The sequence below is a fragment of the Corvus hawaiiensis genome, chromosome 10 (genome assembly GCF_020740725.1).
Source record: "Corvus hawaiiensis isolate bCorHaw1 chromosome 10, bCorHaw1.pri.cur, whole genome shotgun sequence".
In the NCBI taxonomy this organism is placed as follows: domain Eukaryota; kingdom Metazoa; phylum Chordata; class Aves; order Passeriformes; family Corvidae; genus Corvus; species Corvus hawaiiensis.
The window spans coordinates 12,293,305-12,315,330 of record NC_063222.1 but is presented as its reverse complement, the minus strand read 5'-3'; the positions used below and the strand labels follow the sequence as shown (position 1 = coordinate 12,315,330).

General features: G+C 39.9%; 1 protein-coding gene and 1 long non-coding RNA gene across 5 annotated transcripts in view; one reads left to right on the top strand and one right to left on the bottom strand.

Annotated features, from left to right (window-relative positions):
- Positions 1-5,407, bottom strand: part of LOC125330824 — a 28,845-nt gene extending 23,438 nt beyond the window's left edge. The window contains exon 1 of the long non-coding RNA XR_007205714.1: positions 5,346-5,407. This is a non-coding gene — a long non-coding RNA (uncharacterized LOC125330824). The remainder of the gene's footprint in view (positions 1-5,345) is intronic.
- Positions 1-22,026, top strand: part of COL4A4 (collagen type IV alpha 4 chain) — a 67,164-nt gene that overhangs the window by 40,093 nt on the left and 5,045 nt on the right. For 3 of the 4 annotated variants that reach the window (XM_048314493.1, XM_048314492.1, XM_048314495.1), the window contains 21 exons: positions 898-1,004; positions 1,336-1,519; positions 2,099-2,167; positions 3,194-3,298; positions 3,753-3,971; positions 4,536-4,697; positions 5,340-5,510; positions 6,646-6,789; positions 7,172-7,279; positions 7,529-7,707; positions 8,765-8,828; positions 9,374-9,448; positions 9,592-9,699; positions 10,024-10,131; positions 14,050-14,121; positions 14,892-15,020; positions 16,831-16,938; positions 17,460-17,615; positions 18,243-18,341; positions 18,647-18,655; positions 20,095-20,226. In XM_048314493.1, the coding sequence (XP_048170450.1) occupies positions 898-1,004; positions 1,336-1,519; positions 2,099-2,167; positions 3,194-3,298; positions 3,753-3,971; positions 4,536-4,697; positions 5,340-5,510; positions 6,646-6,789; positions 7,172-7,279; positions 7,529-7,707; positions 8,765-8,828; positions 9,374-9,448; positions 9,592-9,699; positions 10,024-10,131; positions 14,050-14,121; positions 14,892-15,020; positions 16,831-16,938; positions 17,460-17,615; positions 18,243-18,341; positions 18,647-18,655; positions 20,095-20,226 (2,508 nt within the window). The remainder of the gene's footprint in view (positions 1-897; positions 1,005-1,335; positions 1,520-2,098; positions 2,168-3,193; positions 3,299-3,752; positions 3,972-4,535; positions 4,698-5,339; positions 5,511-6,645; positions 6,790-7,171; positions 7,280-7,528; positions 7,708-8,764; positions 8,829-9,373; positions 9,449-9,591; positions 9,700-10,023; positions 10,132-14,049; positions 14,122-14,891; positions 15,021-16,830; positions 16,939-17,459; positions 17,616-18,242; positions 18,342-18,646; positions 18,656-20,094; positions 20,227-22,026) is intronic. The other variant, XM_048314494.1, reaches the window with a different exon arrangement.

Sequence of the window (22,026 nt, the reverse complement as noted above, 5' to 3'; positions counted from 1 at the left end):
TACCAATATCATAGCTGTTATCTCAAATTAAGCCACCAACATCCTTCTTAGGAAAACCTCAATCTCAATGACTATTCAGATTCCTCTCCTATTTCTAAAAATTACTCCTGACCAGGCATTGAAGAGAAACAATAGGCCACCAGTTGCACAACTGGAATTCTTGTAATTAAATAGATCAAAACCTCTCCACAGTTGTGGTTATGATTTGCAAAAGCAAAAGAAACAGAGAACAATAAATTACAGCAATCTGATGGCACAACTTAGTTAGAAAGGCTAAAATAGTTATTCAAACAAAAGATTGTCCTTTTTATTGTTTATAAAAAGTTAGCTTAGCTTTGGATGCCTGTGGGTTTTTTACAGATGTTGGAGCAGGGGAAAACATTTGCTTTTATTTGCAAAGGTTTTTTTGACACAGCAGAATGAATCTTTGTGTTAGAATAGTTTTACTGTCCTTTATGCAGAAGTTACTTTTTCATAAATATTGGTGCAAGAGAAATCAAAGCAGGGAAGAAAATAAAAACTTTTGGGGAATATGGATGCAAATATTCTGCATCATAGAGCACTGCTATATCCTGACTTCACTGAAATCAAGAATAAATCTCTGACTGGTTTCAATGGTAAAATATTTTAACTCTATACATAAGCATGGACAAAAGCCACATTAATGTGGTGCTTGTGAACATGTGTTTTACAGAGAGACCAAGTTGTTCCATCAGGTATCCAACTACAAACTGCCTTCCTAAGCCTAAAATGCCACATTAAGGAATGTGAATTTAAGGACTGTGAATTATCATGAAGATATGATCAGTGGTTACCCAGCATTTCCTTGAGCAAAAATACCTCCACCTGCCAAAATTACTGCAAATATTTTTTTTCTTTCCCAAAAAATATTTTAAGGATTAAAAGGTGAAAGAGGACCTACTGGGGTTCCAGGATTTCCAGGCCAAAGAGGTCTTGATGGCAGAGATGGGGAACTAGGATTGCCAGGGGAAAAAGGAGCTGAGGTATGTTTGACTTCCCCAGACTTTTTTTCCATTTTAATTAACACATTATCTTATGAGAGGTTATGAAACTTTTTATCCATTAAAAATTAGTTTCTTGTATATATTATTGCTTATTTTGGCATTCCTGATTATAATCTCTGCATATACTGTGTGCCAATATTATGGGATCAGGAAACAAAAAATACACAAACAAAAAATACTAATGTCATCCATGTAGTCTTTTCATTGTGAAAGAGTGTTTCTCCAGATAATTCTCAAAAATGCTTTTTCATAACCAAAGAGAGGAGAGAAATTATGTCTTGCTACTTCTTACCGAGAATTTTTATTTCAGGGCGATTCTGGAGTAGCGATTCTGGGTGACAAAGGATTCCCTGGGCTCCCGGGACCTCCTGGGGTAAAAGGCCAGATGGGATTGCCTGGCCTGGGGCTTCCTGGCCCTCCTGGAGCCAGAGGTAGCCCCGGAGACTTTGGTGATATGGGTAATGTTGGGCCACCTGGTCCAAAAGGCCAGAAAGGTAATTTTGAATGTTTACGTTAAGAAGGAAACAACAAAATACATGTTTAGATGTTTGGTGGCATCCATCATCCATTGTGGTTTAATATGTATTATATACTATAATAATATGTATGATTCTATATGTTTATCTATATGTATACATACAGTGCTATTCATTTATGGTGAAAATACTAATTTATAGGAAAACACAATTTATACTTAAAGCTTGGCCTGGTTTTTGGTTATAAAAAAAATCAACACTGGTAGCTGTAGATAGAATTGAAATGAAAATACTGTTTCTTTCTTGCAATAGAGAGTACTGTAAAACAAATTGCCATGACAATTAAAAAAAAAAATCTTTGTCTTTAAGAAATACAGCTGTATTACAATTTGAAATACTACCAATATTCTATAGAAAGTATCGATATTTTTAGATCCTCCATCAGTATTTCACTAATATGGAAATAACAGTGTGCATAAACATTCACTTCATGTTTGCACATCTGGTTGGGTAGTTCCCCAGAAATATTACAGTAAGTGTTCAGACTCCATTTAATCGAAAATCAAATATGCCAAGTTCTTCTCCCTCTTGCTTCAGGTGAAACTGTCTGTATTACGTCGCCATATCCTGGAAATCCAGGTCCCCCAGGCTTTAAAGGTGTTCAAGGTATGTTGATACATTGGACAATTTTTGATTTTAACTGAAATGGAGTTTTTAAGTTGCTAATTACAGAAAAGAGGCTATCCTAAAAAGCTATACTCTTCTAGTTTTTCAACAAAATATGTGTTTCAAAACGCAAAATGGCAAATACACAGGAGTGTACTCTAACAGAATCAAGGGCCAGACAGCTGCAGTTCGCACCATCAGAAGGTAGGCAGGCTGCCTCCATGGAAATAATTAAATCAAGGTAGCTTCAAACTCTGTCCTGCCTCAATTAAAACGCTTGAGAGAGTCTGTAAAATATGGCTGGAGTTGGATAAGGCCTAGAGTATGTACATCTGGATACCAGGGAAAAGAGATTGCAAGGCAAAGATATGCTGCAAATCTGTAATTTCTAAAACTGCATTGCTCATGGCAACTTGCAATTGAGCCCTAAAATCTCAATATTTATCACCATTACTTCAACTTGTTAATCTTAAATTCAAAGAACTCACCCGGGAGCTGGCAAAATGTTGCTTGTGATCACCTCCAAGACATTTGAAATATCCCAGAAAATTCAGAAGAAATGGACATAGTGAATTTTCAAGCTGCTTAATATGGTATTACACAGCTCCCTGACATCCGTGTTATGAGTGGGAGCAAAAATTTATCTGGACATGAAAGAACAGGGATGAGTGTACTGAGCTCATCTGCACCATTCCTGAAGCAGGACATAGCACAGGAGAGTATAAGAACTTGAGCTGACACCTGTCATTCACTAGGTTAATAGTTGATGGCCTGTAACATTAAAATGCTGTAGGAAATATTTTTTTTCTAATAGACTCTGGTCATTTGCAGACTGCTGTTAATGGAATGGGGAACACGTTCATTTAGAAAAACAGCACACATGCATTTGTTTGTGACTCTTACCCAAAAAGTCAGAAGCAGCTTGTTTACAAAGTATATGAATTTGCATGGGATAAAAATACAATCCTTAGATCACACATTTTAGCACTCTGTCAGCTTTTTTATGTATTTCCTTTTTATTTCCAGGACAAAAGGGTTTAAAAGGACTCCCTGGGCATCCTGGACCAAATGGTTTTGATGGGCAAAAAGGCCATCGAGGGAGGCCAGGAGCAGGAATCCCAGGGCCAGAAGGTGAATTGTGCTTTTCCTAATTCGGGAGAGCGGCTGGTCAAGTTGCAATGCATACATGCAGGGAAAGGTAGGATAGGGTAGGGTAAAGTAGAATTGAATTGAATAGTTCAGTGTCCAGAGAGGAAATATTTTCAGAAAACTGAGAACAATTAGTATCATTTTAGCAAAGGCACTGAACTGGACAAGAGTGACAGTACTCAAGACAGATGCTGCCCACAAAAAAACCCCTGTCACTTCCCACAGGAATTACCTCCTTCAGCCCTCACGTATCCTTAGCTATAAATAAGAAACATGAAATTTAATTTATTATGTTATTTTTCTTTGCAAGGTGATAATTTAAATCTGGCTAAATTTGGACTACAATATTCCACAGTTTCAGGGGGGAAAAACAAAACAAGAAACCCGAACACTTCATGAATTATGTTCTATTTGAATTTAAAAATTGTATCAACAGGCTTTCGAGGCACAGCTGGTGATCCTGGTGATGAAGGTGAAAGAGGATCTACAATTGATGGCAAAAACGGCCTTCCAGGTCCACCTGGCATAGATGGCCCAAAAGGTCTTCCAGGTGACACCACATACGGCCCTCCAGGAATCCCAGGCAACAGGGGACTGCCGGGACCCCCTGGTGCACAAGGAGCAAGGGGTAATCCAGGCATTCCTGGACTTCAAGGTATGGGCCAGTTCCTATGAAACACTTCTACATGTTCAAAGGACAAAATGTGAGCAAAGGTGCTCCTGGTTCAGATAAAACTTCCTCTCATTCGGATCCATAATGGTGACTGTGACCAGTACTCCCTGTTTTTACATTTTGCTGTTTGCTGCAGAGATGTCTCCACAGCACCACTTACTTCCCACCCCATAGAGGATATTGCTGTCTCCTTTTAAAGGTCTTCCTTTTGCCTGGCCATAAGCAGATACACCCATCCTTCAGTGCAGGGAACACCTACAGAACTGAGCCAGTCCTGTGCAGGCCAGTGAGCTACTCCCAGTTCTGCTCCTACACATCAGAAACTATCTTCTGTACCTATAGATGAGGGTTGAATTTCTGTTCCTTAAAGAAAGAAGCTCTCCACAACAGCCAATTCCAAATTGCAGAAAAGTATCACTTTTCACAAACTATGCAAAAACTAGAGGATAAGTAAGATAAGTAACTCAACATGTACATTTCAAAATTAAAATTGGGAATTTTGAGGGACAGTGAGTAATGGAACTAACAATGTGGGTTTTTTTCCAGGACAGCCTGGCACCCCAGGATTTCCAGGTGCCAAAGGTTTTAGAGGCCCAGAAGGTGATGTAGGAGCACCAGGCTGTCCGGGCTTCCCTGGCTCACCATGTGTCACAGGCTTACCAGGGCCACCAGGACTCAGAGGTGTCATGGGCCTGCCAGGACCTCAAGGTACACAACACCCATCAGGTTGCCTCACAGCTCTAAGCTTTGCACACATTTTCTGCCAGATTTCATCTCATAATTTTTGTGGCTGGCATGACAAATATTTCCATGGGGGCTGCTCATTACTGGGGGTGTACATAATGTTTTGCACATATCTTTAAACTCAAGGAATGTAGACTCTGCATCTCAGGTGTTTCCCAGTTTCCCATCCCATGCTGTTCCTTAACTGGCCAAATCACAGTGGGTTCACTATAAGTAATAAACAAAGAGTTGTCTCTTATCTGTTGTCCTGAGTAACTTTAACTGAGCTCCTGTCCTTACTGTGATACTTTTATCTTCCTTATTCTTGAATGGAAGTGTTATTTAGGAAGAGCAAGGAGACATATATCAAAAATATTTACAAATTAGTAAGGATTTTTCACAGTGCTCTTCCATTGTCTGTCACTAAAGAAATACAAGAAAACAAACATTCCAATTGAAAAATCTAGGCAGGGCCATGACTCCAACATGGTAAGAAAGTTTTCAAGTTATTTTGCCATGTTTGATAATCTTCAAACTTATACCAAATCTATCACTTTCTACTTTTTAGATACAATTGCTGAACTTTTGCCTGCATTTACATACATAGATTAAAGCTCTCTTTCTCAGGCTTACCAGGCTTTAAAGGTCAGAGGGGAGACAGGGGCCTGGCTGGGCCACCTGGAATCAAAGGTCTCAAAGGCTCTCCAGGCTCACGAGGTCTCCCAGGTCCTCCAGGCTCACGAGGTCCCCCAGGACTTCCAGGCAATAAAGGACTCATTGGCTTCCCAGGAGAAACAGGTATGTTAAATATCCTGCAGACCACCTCACCTGTAAGTTCCCTTGTAGAGGGAGCTCTTTTTACTGCTAAGGTTAGAAGTACTTTGGAGCCATCTCCTTTTCCAGCTTCAAGAGTAAGACTGTGCAGCAGGTTAGAGTCAATAACCATAGAACCATCCCTTGTTTTTCCTCTTACGATAAAAAAAAAAGGGATGTAAATAGTTTGATGCATCTTGGTGCATCCTGGTGCTTTAGTTGTTTTACAACACCGACATATTTCTATGTATTATTTCCTGACTATTTGTAATGGTTGTAATATGCTATAATAAGAGGAATATGTTTAGGGTTAACAATCCCTTGGCCAGCAGTCCTGAAGGGCAAATGAGTCCAGGAAGGCTGAACATTATTCAAGAAGGAAATTTTTAAGGCCATCCCCATGTGCCGAAGATGAGCCAGCAGGGAAGATGACCAGCTGGGCTGAACAGTTTTACCTGGAACTGTATGAACTTCAGAAGAAGGGACAGGCACCTCAGGAGGACAAGGGTGTCTTAAGGTTATGGAGGGAGAAAATCAGAAGGGCCAAAGCCCAGCTAGAACTCAATCTGGCTACTGCTGTAAATGACAATAAAAATGTTTCTAAATGTTGCTAAATACATTAGCAGCAAAAGGAGGGGTAAGGAGAGTCTCCGTCCTTTATTGGATGGGAGGGGGGGAAACATAGTGACAAAGGATGAGGAGAAGGCTGAGGTACTTAATGCCTTCTTTGCCTCAGTCTTTAATGGTAAGACCAGCTGTTCTCTGGGTACCAGCTTCTTGAGCTGGTACAGGAGTGCAGGGACAGGGAGCAGAATGAAGTCCCCCTAATCCAGTAGCCACATGCAAGATCTGATGATGTTTTGGGCATAACTGCTTTAGGAGTAAGGGTAGCATAAATCTCCAGGGGCTGACAGCAGGTAGGGGGAGGATCCTTGCTTCAGTGGAATCTGGGTTTCAAGAGAAGTTTGGAGCCATGCTCCAACTCTTGGTTCTCTAGTTCTTCTGATTTCTTAAGAAGTCCTTCTAAACATCCTGCTTTTGCTTTACACTATTCCTTAGAATATGACAGCAACAGTATAAGCAGACTTCAACATGTAAATAAAGCATTTCATATTACCAGGAAGCAAAGGGATTCAAGGACCCCAAGGATTCCCAGGACTCCCAGGAATACAAGGCCCAGCGGGAATCTTTGGTGTAAAAGGTGAAGAAGGAAAAAGGGGTCTACCTGGTCCTAGTGGAGAATGTGGAGATATAGGAATAAAAGGTTTGTAAAAATCCACTTCACTCTGTAGTTATATTGCTGCTATGTTTAGTTTTGTTACTACTGTGTTAAAAACCTGTTTACTTTTTATAGGAAAGAGAATAATCATCTGCAAGGTGCAATCCCAGGCAGTTCAAAATTACTGTCTTTCATAATTTCACAATCTTTCCTAATTCTTCTGATTTAACATCACCTGGGTTACAACTGAAGTAACAAAAAAGCAAGGAAAGTATTGCAAATTCTGTTAGCAGTGAGCCTGCTGAAACAACAGAGAACCACATTAGTATTTAAAGGCTTTCTCTATTAGGAAAGTCATCACTCAAATTGATTTTCAGGACACATCACTCCTGAGGATATATTTACATTCCATATATTTGCTTCCAAGGTGAAAGGGGGCCTCCAGGAGACAGTGGCTGTGTTAACCTCCGTCTTGAGAAAGGACAAATGGGGGACCCAGGGTTTCCTGGGGAGCATGGACTTAGAGGTGAAAGAGGTAAGTTCATAAAAGAAAGCCCTGCATACACTCCTCTGATATAAATCACTGGTGATTTTCACAGTGTGGACTCAGGGTTGCAGTAACATCCAGCCACCTCACCATGTTTACAGATTCCTAAACTGGTTGAACAGTTTCTTAGGATAATTACTAAGGCAGTACACCAAGAGTGAAAACATTGCCATATTGAAAATATCAAACACTGGCTTGACTTGATTGGTCATTATCTTGTTCTGCAATTAACTTCAGGTGAAAAAGGCAATGCTGGTTTCAGAGGCACACGAGGATTTCCAGGGAAGAATGGTGTTCCAGGACTGCCAGGTGACCAAGGTGACACTGGAGTGATGGGGTTTCCAGGATCACGGGGTTTGCCTGGACCAAAGGGCTTTCAAGGAATGACAGGTTTTCAAGGAGGACCAGGTGACCAGGTAAACAGAGTGGTAGTGAAGTGTCCTGGACTTTGCAGTTATCACCTGCTTCTAAGAAATATGATTGTATCGTACTCACCCATTAGATGTTCCCTCTGAGAAGAGACAGCCAGCGTAGTAGGAAATGTAAATTCCCTAAGGAAACACCTCTGTGCTTTGGTTACATTTTAGCAGGAACTGTGGTGGGAGTTAGGAAGGGGCCTCTCTTAGCTACCTGCTCTGATGTAGTTCTTTGCCACATGGTTGAAGTCCAGGCTCCACTACACTAAGTAGGGGGGCAAAAATCAGATGCACAATCAAGTCTTCAACATTATTCCTAAGAACAGATTGACAAACCACTTACCACAGAGATCATAACATAGCAGCAGCACAGTTACGAAGCTAATACGTAGTTGCTTCTTCATATCCTGCTGTGTGAAGTGACCAAAGCAACAGACAAGACAAACCAAGCCATCTTTGCCTCAAGCAAAACCTAGGCAAGCAGTGTTGCTCAAGCACAAACACACAAAACCACCCAAACATCACATGCAAGGTACAATTCTTCACTGCTTGTATGCTGGGTAGGTAGACAGTGAGATTACATAAAGCATAAAGCACAGTTGTTTTCTTGGCAAAGGGACATACTTTTGCTGGTTTGTTTTATTAAATTTATTTGCCGATTAAAGGTCATTATTCAAAAGGAAAAATAAGGAAATCTACATTTTTATTGTTACATCACAATATTTCTGGGTAATGTTTATAGTAAATTTTCGGTAACATATAATATTGGATATATATTTTATGGTACCTTTAAATCAAATTATTCAAGCCATCTGTGGTGAAATTAAAGCTGTTTGAGCCAAGAATGAGAATAAGCTATAAAAGCACAAATTCAAAATTATTAGCAAGTCTAACCTACAGTTTCTTGTTGGTGGCTAGTGTTAGGTAACAAAGACAAGATGCTTTTCTGTTGAGCTTAAGATACAGTTCTGCTAAGAGAACCAAATGCTCCTGCAGATCATTCCTACTACACATATCCTATGTCAAACATTTTTATTTTTTTTTTTTTAAAAATCAGGGTGATGTTGGCTTACCAGGAAACCCTGGCTATCCAGGACTGATTGGCCCCAAAGGATGTAAAGGTAATGAGTTTATATAGATATGCTTTGAAAAGAGAAATATTGTTAGGATATATGTGGGGTAGATGGTGAAGAAACGAAGAAATTATTTTCACTTCTGTCCTGTTTTCCCATAAAACATGAATGTAATTAAAAACAAGTCTCACTTACCTGAAGGCAAAAGTTGAATTTCAGTATATTCTTTAACAGCTTGTTCCTTTAAAAGTAGGTATTACTAATTCAGAAGATAAATTCTTGTCAAATTTCATAGAATTTAAAAATTCCATCAAAACCATGTATAAATCCATTCTTATTGATATGGAAAATTTTTCAAATCAAAGAAGAGAAAATGCAATCAAAGTGAACTGTCATAATTTGCATGTGCCAAAGCAATTTTCAATTTGTGTTCTCTTAGCCCCTTCTATAGCTCTTTAGTGACTATTAAGTCACTAAAGTCTATTTAGTCACTAATCTATTAGTGACTTTTCTGGTCTTAAAAAAGTGTATAGCTTTGGTTTTGTGGATGGAAAGGATGCTTGTATAAAATGGAAGTCATTGCACTTCAACAGGCAAGAGAGGTGACCCAACTCCTCTGCTTGGTACACACGGTCGGAAAGGACCTCCAGGAGATCCAGGATTACCAGGTACCTCGTTTTGATTGAAGAAAAAATTGAACTTAAAAAATTATTTTCTCTCAGTTTTGTTAGCAGAGGGAGCTCAGCTCCCTGTGCATTTTGAGCCATTCTGTAGCAATTGCTGCCTTTTTTGTTTGTTTGTTTTCTTTAAGGACTTCGTGGATTCCCAGGGGAGAAGGGTTTACCAGGTATCCAAGGACAACCTGGAAGACCAGGATCCAAGGGTGACCCTGGATATCCAGGGCTACCTGGATTACCAGGTAATGCCAAAGTTTAAAAAATAGTGCCATGGAATAGCTCAAAAGAGATATGGAACAAGGAAAGGCAGTTGAGGAGGCATCTCTGTGGAGGAGGCTGGAGAAACCAGAGATCATATGAAGGGGGGCACTGAAAGTTTTTTCTGTACCTATAGACAGCAGCAATTGTCTGCTCAGTCTCAGAGACCAAGATACATCAATTCTTCCTACATCCCCAAACACTTTCAGGTACTGCTGTTAACACAGTGGGCTGCATAGCATGGGGAAAAAAATCAACCATTTAATAGAATTGCATATTCACAGGTTTGGGGTTTTTTTCACTCTCAGGAGCTACAGGTCCTCAGGGATTGCCAGGAGAACCTGGAGAAAAAGGAAAACATGGAATTTTGGGACCCCCAGGATTGCAAGGGTTACCTGGATCCCAAGGCAGAAAAGGTAAACACTATATACAGTGCCATTCTAGTGGTAATGTGACAGTGACAGACATAAATACCCTTTTAGTAGTGAAAATGGAAAAGGCCCAACTGTGACTGTGATTTGGACTCTGTGGTCTCAAGCTGCTAGAAGACTTAAGCCAGTTCCCATCACCTTTGAGAAGTAACATAAATGCTACTTTGGAAAATTGGGCTACAATCTAAAGTGAGTAAGGAGGAGGGTAGAAACAGAGTCTGGCTTAGCTGGTGTAACTCATAGCAGAACTTTAGGAAAGGAAATGGAATTTGTGGTAATTCAGTTGTTTCTCTTCAGTTATGCTGTGTTCTACATTTTCACCATGGAGTGCCACTGTTACTCTATAAACCCAGCAGGCTGCTATGACAGCTTTGTCTTTCAAATTTGTTTTAACAAATTGTGATAACTTGAGTTTGGTTTTATTATTGGTTTTCTTGTTGCATTGTTTTCTCCCAAAACTGATTTTTGTGGATTTAACAGAGAAGTGTTTCCTCCAAATCCTAATTTACACTTCTCACAATGATTGTTGTGTTTAGATTGAACATCAGTTCATCTATACAGTTGTTTTTGCTGGAGAACATTATTAACTTTTATTATGTGTAGAATTGAAATTTTAAGCTATTAATACTTCATAAAGAAAGTTATCAACTCTGTATCCTGTGTCTGTTATAGTGTGCTTCATAACCAGTTCCCAAACAGGAAGATTAGTGACCCCTATACAGAAACCACAGTAAAGTAACACTTGGGGCTATAAAAAATGGTTAGAGAGGACAATAGATCCACTTTTCCAAATTCAGCTTAAGGAAAAATTGAGAAGGTTTCTTATAAACTACTGAAAATTCAAATGAAAAATGGAAACAATTTATGATTGCTTGCAGTAAATAAGCAGTGCTGACTTAAACTGTCATGACAGATTCCCTGCTGGTGCATAATGTGCAAGAGAACATTTCAGTGTTGCAAACAATATTTGCTGTAACAAAGGCAGAGATCTGCAGTGGCAGGGACGTCTGAAAGGCGTCAAAAAAGTAAAAAAGCATTATTCTGCTGAAAACTTCTTCATTGCTGATGGGCTCTTTCCTTCTTGTCATAAGACACTTCTTTAGTATATTGTGCAGAAGTTATCCCAAGTCCTGCACAGGAACATAACAAATCAACACACGTCCTGCACAGGGAAAAGTTCAGTCCCAAATGGCAATTCATTAGAGACCGAGTTGCCTGCTAAGCTGAGGATTCTGTGTATTGCCAGCATAGCTGAAAAAAGGTTAACACCTTTGAAACTATAGCCAGTAATGAAGACTGACTGGTATTTGTATTCCAATTCAATTGGATATATAGATCTTGGTGCTGTTTTCAACAAGTGCTGGTGCAAGAATTAGAAATTAAATGGATAATTCATAGCTAAGTACACGGCCTCGTTAGTCTCATTGGTTCTCAGTTACATTAAAGGTTTTGTGCCTGAACTTTCAGATTTTAAAGAACTTTTAGATTTAAAAAATGTAAGTTAAACATCATCTATCAAAGCATAATCCCATTTTCTTTATTACAGTAGTTTTACTAGTTAAGGGCTTAGCCTGGCAAGCCTTACTTGTGTGAGTAATCCTTGATGAGGCAAGTAATACTCAGACCATCAGCAGCATGACCTGTATGAGCAGAAGCTGAATTGGGCTGTACAATACAGAAACAGTGGTTCATGCTCAGGTCAGCCAATTCAGCTGTACCTAGAAACATGGAGCTATAGCAATCCAAAAATCTAGAATTACAAGTGCTGATATTATAATGGATTGTTGGCAAATGTGTCAGAAATTCCCTGGAAAGCAAGTAAACCAACCCATCAATCTTGCCTGAATGAGCCAAAGATCAAAAAAGTTTTAAATTGTGACCTAGGGGCCAAAATAAGTTAGGAGTTTATAATAATTTTAAAATACCACTGTTAAATTCCCCAAATGCAACTCTTACATGAATTTTAAAATGGGAACATGTCCAAATTACAAGAAGGCTACAGAAAGCAGGAATGAAACTTAGAATGTCATGAAAAATTAAAGAACAGTTAATTAAGGTCACAGAAGATATTACAGGTTGCATTACTAGTATCCCATATTATAAAGTGGATTACAAAGAGAGTATATTATCAATGTTTTGCAGGTTTTCAAACAATCTTCTGGATTTAAAATTTTTCCAGACTGGTGTTTGTTACACATTGTTTTGTTTTTTTGTTTTTTTTCCAATTCATCCTTTGTTAAATTTTAACTAAAATAATTCAACAGTTTCTGAGAACAAAGCTATATAAGTTCTAGTGTGCCCAATAGAGAACTCTATTTTTTTAACATTTATAAAATATAAATTTTAAAAATATTATGTATATTTATTTTTTATTTTTCTTTCTCAGATGACCCATCTTTGAACTAGGAACATTTAAATTTGGCAGGTGAAGAAGTTGATGAAGGGCATACATGTTGCTGTTCCTACAGCAATTTGTCCTTGCCCAGTTTGACCAGTTTATAAGCTTTAAAAAATATATCCATTCAGATGTGCTTAAATAGAGCAATAAATTCTCCCAAGATCCCTGCTCTGGATGTATGGCAGATTGATGAGCTGCAGGACATGCTGGGATCGAGCACTGGCACCCAACAGAGAACCTACATCTTCTGTGCCAGGAAGGAGCCAGAGGAAAGGAGACAGACACACAGATAATTCAGACTTGTGGGAAAAAACCACTGCAACCAGACTGGGAAACCTACAGGGCAGGGAGAGCAACTGATGTGGAAAGAAAGGAGGCAGAGATGAGCAGCAGAACAGAGACAGGAGTAGGTACTGACAGTATCATTCAGCTCCTTGATGATCAGTGTCCCTCTCTGGAGCAAGAGGCATCCCAAATCTGTTCCTCTCTCTGAAACCTCTTTGAAACCTGTCCCCAAATGACCCATCAGTTTTGCCGGACCTGTGGCTATCACCAGGTGACAGACTGCTGTCTGCAGTAAGGAAGTGTTTGTTCTCACATTTGAGTTTACCTATACAACTTAGGAACTATAAACTGCTGATGACATGGAGATATTTTTACCCTCCACTGCAAACAACAAACACAACCTCAGATTAGTTCAACTTTTTAAAAAATTGATAAAAAGGTGCCATCTATAGCTTTACCTATTGTGTTTTAGCAATTTTCAAAGAAACACAGTTTATAAAGCAAAAGTTATGTCTGACTACCACAAACAGCCAGTGCTAGGGAACATCACTAGTGACAGAGCTGCTCTATATACTACCATGTGTCACCATAGGTCTCAATTACAGATTTGTTGTCTTCAAAGACTTTGTGCTGTTCAGTTCAAAGAACTTTTGTAATAGAGTGATGCAAAAAAAGCATAGTGTTCTGTGTGAAATCTGCAGGACCAGAGAAGGGAAGCCAGGTGAAAATTTAGCCTCTTTTTGGTGCAGCTGGGTAAAATTGCATTTCTATTTTGAACAGAAGCTGCAAAGAAGTTCCAGCTTTACAGATATCTTAAGCAGTGTCTGCATCCCCATCAGTGGCCATGAAGTGGTAGCACAGCAAACTTTGGAGTAGCAAGCACATGTAGCGGTAGCAGTCCAGCCATAGACACAAGGTTCTCTATAGATTAGCCCATAATCTGCTAGCTGCAGTATGGAAATACCTAAAGGATTAAAAGTTGTGCTTTCTGATTGCTTTGATGTGAAACTATATTATGACTATTTTTAAATTTTTCCAATTTGCCTTTCAAAAAGACTGCAATGCCATGTGGTCTCATCTTCAGTTACCAGTATGCAAATTCAGCAAATACCCCATCCTGATCCAGTATGTGTTGTCAGATAAAAAAAAAGGTTTGATTTTTAATTGTGACTGTAAAAGATTATTGTGGCACCCAATCATACCTCTGTAACACCTCTCAGGTCTTCCTGGACTGCCTGGACTGGATGGCTTGGATGGGCTTAAAGGTCAAAAGGGTTCTGCAGGAGCTCCAGGTAAAGATGAGAAATAACTGGAACAGAAAATCTTCTCCTAAATCACTGAAAGTGCAAGGAGTGGTGCATGTTATTTTGACGTTTGCCTTGCCCAGAAGATATCATTAAGGCTCAGACTAAACTTTCAAACAGAATCTAAAATATGCCTAATGGCACACCTGCAGTTATTTGTGGGGAAAACTTTGAAACTTCCATTACTCGCATAATGTTGTTGGAACATTTCAGGGCTGTTTATAAAATTAAAAAGTTAAGTGCAGATGATTCAAAGGAGAGCCAAGTCTCAGATAAAACTAACAAATTAAAAGGAAACTTGTGAAATCCCAGCTCCATTTAAAGTCCTGGGGAGTTGTGCCACAAACTTATGAGGAACATGGATTTCACTCATGCTAATGCATTTGCAATTTTCAAAAGGTGCTTTTGAAGCACTATTAAAAATCAATGCTTATAATCTATCTAAAGATTACAGATATATGCTGGTAGAAAATTAAATTTAGAACCATGCAATCACGTTACATTTCAGGTACAGACAATAATGACACCATATAAAATAACCCCTGAAGAAGAGCATTAAAGCAAAAAGATTACTTTCTTTGAAAGTGATGAATTAGGGCCAGATTCAACAAAACTCTATCCAGCTTCCAAGAGAGAACCAGAAAAACAGCACTAGGCAACCCTTGCAAGGAGGAACATCTGCAACTGGTATTTCTGTTCTGCACATCTGTATTTGTACTCGCTGTAAACTTTATGTACATAATTGTTTTCTTATAAAGGTCAGAGTGAGACAGGGCCCCCAGGATACCCAGGAGAAATTGGACCAAAAGGAGACAGAGGTGAACCTGGATGGCCTGGTATTTCCATTCCAGGCCCCCCTGGAGAAAGGGGATTCCCAGGATTTCCAGGTAAGAATAGGTCTTCTCCGAAGTGCTGCTCTGCAGAGTTGAAATTAAGCTCAATTACTCTGGTTAATACGAACATTACTCAGAAGATTCTCTCCCTAAAAACATTTCTGTTTTAACCTGCTGATGTTTCCTGAGTAGAGATACATAGACTCTGTAATTTCTAGTTTATGTTATAGGAGAGGAAAGAATGAAAATAGAAAATTATGGACTTGAATAGGCTCAGGGAATTGCTAGGTAGGGTTGCCACTTGGGAAGAAATTCCTGGAGAAAAAGAGTGCAGAAGATCTGGCAGTCCCAGAACTACAGTAAATCTATCAACTGTTCTGATCTAAGTGCAAGATAGAACTGCTTCACAAGATTCCAGTGGTTATTTTAGAGCTTGGTAATATAGGAATTGCATACAAATGGGAAAAAGCAAGTGTCTGAGGAAGAGCCACTGAGAAAGTGAAGAGACTGGAGCATCTGTCTTATGAGGAGAGGCTGAGGGAGGGGGAATTGCTTTAGCTCCAGAAGAGAAGGCTCAGGGGGAGTTTATTGATATGTGTAAGTACCTGATGGGAAGGACATGGTGACAGTTCCTTCCTAGTGATATCCAGAGATAGGACAAGAGGTAATGGGCACAAACTGACATACAGGAAATTCTACTTAAATATAAGGAAAAGTTTTATTTTCCCTGTGAAGGGAATTGAACATGGGAACAGGTTGCCTGAAGAAGTTACAAAATGTCTGTCATTGGAGATACTCAAACTGCAGCTGGACAGTTTGAGGCAACCTGCTCTAGCTGATCCTGCTTTGAGGAGAGGGTTACACTAGAAAGTCTCCAGAGGCCCACTCAAGCCTCAGCAATTCTGTGATTAGAAGTGACATCAGCTTTACACTCACAGACCTTGCTACAGTCACATAACACATGGAAGAAAAATAGCAGGAGATGAAATCTGGTGAGGCGAATTATTCTAAGATGAAGACACAATCATTTTTCTTAGTTTGGTTCCTAGTTTGGGAACTGGGGGAGTCAACAGAATGGTGCTGTTGAGGAAAAAAGAGGAAGTTTAATTCTGAGATGTATTAACACTGCTTGACATAGGACAGGTGAGGCCTCCCATGGTTGTGACCAGCTTTGACAAATAAGGGAAAGCTGACCAGAAAGTAAATGGAAGGATGGGGTCAAAAGCAAGACAGAAGAAACTAGATTTGTTTTTTGGTAGAAAAGAGAAGGCAGCAGAATGCAACCCACATGTTAACAAGCTGCAACTGTTCAAAAGTGTTATGCAGAGGATGGTAACCTGCAACTCTGCCTGTCACAAGGGCATAAATGTTTTACTGTGTAAAAATCTAGATTAAAGATTAGGAAAAAAATTCATTTAAGGCTAGTAAATTCATCTTGTCCACTGAGGTTTTTAGGAATTGGTGTAACTCTCTTTTGCCAGGAACAATCTGTGAATACTTACCCTGCCTCAGGCAGAATCATTTCACAGTCCCCACTCATCTTACATTGTTACCATTTCTCCCTTTGCTGGAATTCAGGAAAACGTGGCTATCCATGGCAATGTGCCAACATGTGATGATGTATTCGTAAGGTTACATAGAGTTTATGGGGAGAATTAAAAATTTAAAAAGACAACAGATATTTTCACGTTGACAAGATGGCCTCATTAGCCTGGGGACTGGTATGTTTGGTATACAAGTGGGAGCATACATTACACCCCCATGACTTCTCATGTCAGCATTCTTTTAGTTATTACCTTCTGTCTGTAATCTAAAGAAAACCCAGATTTTTTTTTAATTTTTTGTTTTAAATGTGATCCCTTAGGTAGAAGAGGACCTGTTGGACCCACTGGACCTATGGGAAGATGTCCTGATAGTGCTTCCCCTGGTCCTCCAGGTGATCAAGGATTACCTGGTTTAGATGGCATCAGAGGTATTAAAACTAAAAATACCAATTTTTATCATGTAAAAAATCCCTGAGGCTACTAGGAGTAACAGGGTTACTCTCTGTGGAACAATGTATAGAAGTGCATATGGAATAAGGAAACCCATCAATACCTCAGTGAATACAAAGAGAAGTGAACACTATGTATGTATGTATATGTCCAGAGCAAGGACAAAATGCAGATCTCCAGACTAAGCAACACAGTAATTAACGTATAAGATATAAATATAGAGAAACAGTGTTTCAATGAATGTCCCAGTGCCTTGCCACCTTCTGCTTGCACAGAGATTAAATAACTTTAGGAACTATTCCTGACACTGTCTTCCTTACAAAGCCTTGGACAAAGGCTAACACTAGTATTTCGAAAAACGTGCAAGGGCTGTCCTACATCCTAGAGAAAAAAACCAAAAACCTAGAGTAAAATAAAAAAAACCCCACCAGCAGAACATGGCTATTTTTAGACGTTTATATTTTGTGCATTCATTAAGAATAAAGTTCTTTTACCATAGGTGATCCTGGGAATCCTGGTCCTCCTGGAGAGACTATCTTTGTGCGAGGAGATCCAGGTGATACTGGCATTCGAGGGGCACCAGGTAATCCTGGGCCACGAGGACAACAGGGAGCCAGAGGCCCTCCAGGGAGCCCGGGAAGAGAAGGCCCAAAGGGTATGGTCAGAGATGTTTTTAAGTTGTGTGCATTTATGCCCAGCCCCTGAGACTGAGCCTTGTGCCCAGGGGGCTGCCATTGGAGATGCAGCCAGGCAGAAGGGGTGGAGGCTGGACATTCCACAGCTCTGCCTGGTTACCTACAGATACGATGGGGTTGGGGTAGAAGGTGAGAGTAGAGACAGATTCACACGTGCTGCTTCCAACAGCTTGTTGGAAGACACCCCTGCCAACCTAAGGCAGTAAAACATTTGATTTTGCCAGATAAGCAAACCATGACCTCTCTTAAAGGGTCTTGAGAAACTATGGAAAACGCAGATGTGTTTGAACTAACAGAGTCTCACATCTGCCCCATATCAATAGCTTGAGGCTTTCAAGAGATTCTTTAGTTTGAAAACAGAAATCTACATACTCTGCTTCTTTCACGCACTGTAGAGAAATCCCATCTACACCAATCACTTCCAATCTCTACAAAAAGAAAAGTCCTAATTTATAAGTCAGATCCAGACCAGGGAAAGAAGAAATGTGCATTTCTTTCTGTGACACAACAGAGTTGAGGCCTCCCAAGCATTTTTTGTTACTCAAGCATCCAGACTTCATTTTAGCTATGTTTGGTGTTATTTCCAGGCCCTATGGGGATCCATGGCCCACAGGGTCCACCTGGTGCTACAGGACAACCAGGAGACCAAGGTTTTCCAGGAAGACCTGGTCCCAGAGGTCCCACAGGTACTTATGAAACTGTCGCTTATTGTCATTCAACTATAACTGTGATCTTTCTATTCATAATAATCATACTAATGTTTACTTGCATGCAGATAATTTAAACAATCTCAGAAAAAAGACCCCTGCAGTTGTCAACTTAACTGATTTCTCATTTGAGTGAAAATTTCTGAACTATTTGTTTCTAATGTCACCTCATGTAAGTGATTTCAGTTCTCATTCCATTCTTCACTCTAATTTACATGCCTGAAACTTGCTTCCACCTGCACCACAATGGCCACAATCTGCTTTCCATTTTTCAAATCCTTCAGGTTTCATAGGTAAGTTCATGACTCTTGATTATTATTCTTTGCATGGGAGCTCCCTTATGTATAGAAACATTCAGCTCTTATTAGAAGGTATCCTTGGCGTGGTTCTAGGAGTAGTAGTTACTGCTACCAGGACACAGTTCTAATATATGCTTTGCATAAACAGCACTGATATCATGAGAATGCTCTGCTGAGAAGTCTCATGCTAGGACATTAATTAGACTTGTGAAACATTTGTTTCTAGTTCTTATTTGGGTTTTTTTTTTCTTTCTAACCAATATCATAGCAAAAGTTGAATCCTAACACTGGATTACTACAAACACTGAACTCTCCATCTGACTAAATGTTGATCCAAAATGCAAACAGGCAGGAGGTCCCAGTAACTTACAATATATAAAATGTATCTATTCTGGTTTGGGTTTTTTTTTAATATTAGAATTACTTCAAATAGCCATTATGGGCTAGGTTTTTCTGCCTGCCTATTGATGGTTTTGCAGCAACACAGTAGGCAAAATACTGCAAAGTTTTCCACGTGCTAAGGTGTTTGCACTGAAGTTGGGTAGGTATAGACTTTAGGCTTTAACTCAAATCTGTTTGGGGCACATTAAGACTAAAGCTATACACCAAATATGGAATATAGAATCACTGAATAGTTTAAGTTGGAAAAGACCTTCAAGATATCAAATCCCACCATTAAGCCAGCACTGCCAAAGGCACCACTAAACCATGTGCCACATCTACATGTCTTTTCAATAACACCAGGGACGGTGACTCCACCACTTCCCTGAACAGTTCCAGGGCTTGACAACCCTTCTCATGAAGACATATTTCCTTATATCCAATATAAGTCTCCCTTGATGAAACTGAAGGCCATTTCCTCTTGTTACTTGGGAGAAGAGAGTCTCTACAAGCTCCTTGCAAGTAACTGTAATGGAGCAATAAGGTCCCTACTGACCCTCCTCCAGACTAAAAACCCCCAGTTCCCCCAGCTGCTCCTCACCAGGCTTGTGCTCCAGACACTTTGCAGCTCCACTGCCTCTCTCTGGACACACTCCAGCACCTCAATGTCTTTCTTGCAGTGAGAGGCCCAAAACTGAACACAGGATTCAAGGTGCAGCCTCACCAGTGCTGAGCACAGGGGAATGGTCGCTGCCCTGGTCCTGCTGGCCACACTATTGCTGGTACAGACCAGGATGCCACTGGCCTTCTTGCCCACCTGGGCAAAGACCACAAACCAGCTAACACACACTTGCTACCACTGGCTTGCCATGCCGTTAATACTGCTCTAAAAGACTAAGGGTAAAATTAAAATCAGTGGGACTCAATAATTCAAGATTTTAAAATACTTAAAGTATACTCTTGAATACCAAAATCAGCTAACATTTATGGTGACTTTTTGCATGGGAGCTATTAGCCAGTCTTCCAATTCACTTTCCCACTACACATTCCAGGTGACCCTGGTGAATCAGGAAAAGTAGATGATTCATGCCCTACAACCCCTGGGCCTCCTGGGGACGCAGGGCAAAGAGGAGAGGATGGCTCTGCAGGATTACCAGGGCCAATAGGCCACCCTGGACCCCAAGGTAAGCTCATGTTTTGAAAGCTTGGATGTTCTTTTCAGCCATGTAGAGAACAAGTAGAAAAGGGTCAGAGTGTCAGAGTTTCTTCTGTTTTACCCTCTCTCTTCTCCGTAAACACTTACTAACAGTCTCCAGAAACCCATAGCGGGCTGGTTAATGCTGAGGGTGATGGATAAATGTAGCTGAACCAGGCTGTTTGAGCCTGCCTGTGCTACATTCCCTTTTCCTAGGCCAGGGAGGGCAAAAGCATCAGGCACTGTTGAGAAAAAAGTTCTTCAAATGGTATTTTTCCTTTTTCCCCCAAAAATTGTAAAGCAATGCCTCAAACCACCCCTTGGGTTAGACCTATTTGGAGCATGTTTAAAATATGCATGCTTTAAAATTTAGCAATAATGAATCCCAAAGCTCTGCTAACCAAAGTCCTAAAAGGACAATGAAGTCAGAGAAGAGGCTACAATAGAGCTCTTTATCTGTTAGAACATGAAAAAAGTTACCACCAAAGAAAATTGACCAAAGAGATCTTAAAAGGAAGTGATAAAAGACTGAAACATTCTTCTGGCAGAAGAAAGCAAGAGCAATGCTGGTACTGGTGATCCCAAAAGAGAGGCCACCTTCATAGAAATACAGCATAGCTCATCTACAGAGTGTCTTCAGTTTAGATGGTGGAACCCCTCTTGTGGTGTAAGGTATTTCCTACTTGGGAAACGAAAGTTTTTTGTGTTGGCTGCTCTAGACATCCAGTGTCTCCAGAGAAAAAAATCCATTATTGTCTCCCAGGAGATTCCCTGCAGCAGTCATTCCTATCATGAAAGGAAACAATGCAATTTTCAGTCAGCTCTCTAGTTTTACATATCTTAGTTGATTTGCCAGCTAAAAGAAATTTCTGGGGTTACACAGCTGTGTTTCCATTATATACATCATTAAGTGTTTCTGTAAAACCAGGCAATACTTGCACTGGTTTTATGAAAGAAATAAAGAAATATTAATGCTTTTTCCTTTATTAAGATAGGAGAATCCAATTTTCTCCTGGCTTGGAAGGCAAACTGGAAGTTATACTGGCAAAAGCAATGGATTTTATTAAAACCCTTCAGTGTGCTTAAGCTTTGGCAGAATAACTATGCAACCAACATAGAAAAGCTGTTAATTGTTTTGACTGGTTCAGGTTTTCTTAGTAAAAAGTAACATGGGGAAATTTGAATGTTGTGAGACAACCTTGAATTACTCATTCTGCAGGTTAAATAGCAAAATCTGCAAGGAATGAGACACCATTACTGAGAAACAACTGTGGTGGGTGCTAGAGAAACACCCTCATCTGAAAACTGGTGTTTATCAAAGGCGGAAAACCACTTCTAAATGCAACAATACCTGACAAGTGTAACTTTGTTCAATTCAGGTTATGTTTTAAGTAGCCAGTGAACAGGCCCATCATTATCTGCACACTACATGAGATGTATCTTTTACTGTCATGGCCACACCTTCCCTGCTAATGTATAAAATGCAAGGACATGTGAGAAATACAAAAAGGTGAGGCCATCAGGAGCCTAAAAATGTCTTTACCCTTCCCCACTGGATGTAGTCCAGTTCTGCAGTCTCTCCCTGTTCTCTAAGTACTCCAGTACATCTGTTAGTTCAAGGAGAGTTCACTGTATGTTCTTAGACTTTGCTGAATGGGGTTCTCAAAGCTGACAGCTTGGCTTGCCTCAGGAGGAGTTACTGCTCATTCCATGGTACAGATCCTGATGGCAATTCTGCACGAGGCTTGCATGATAATGTTTGCTGGGGAGTGCTTTGATTTCAACTGTA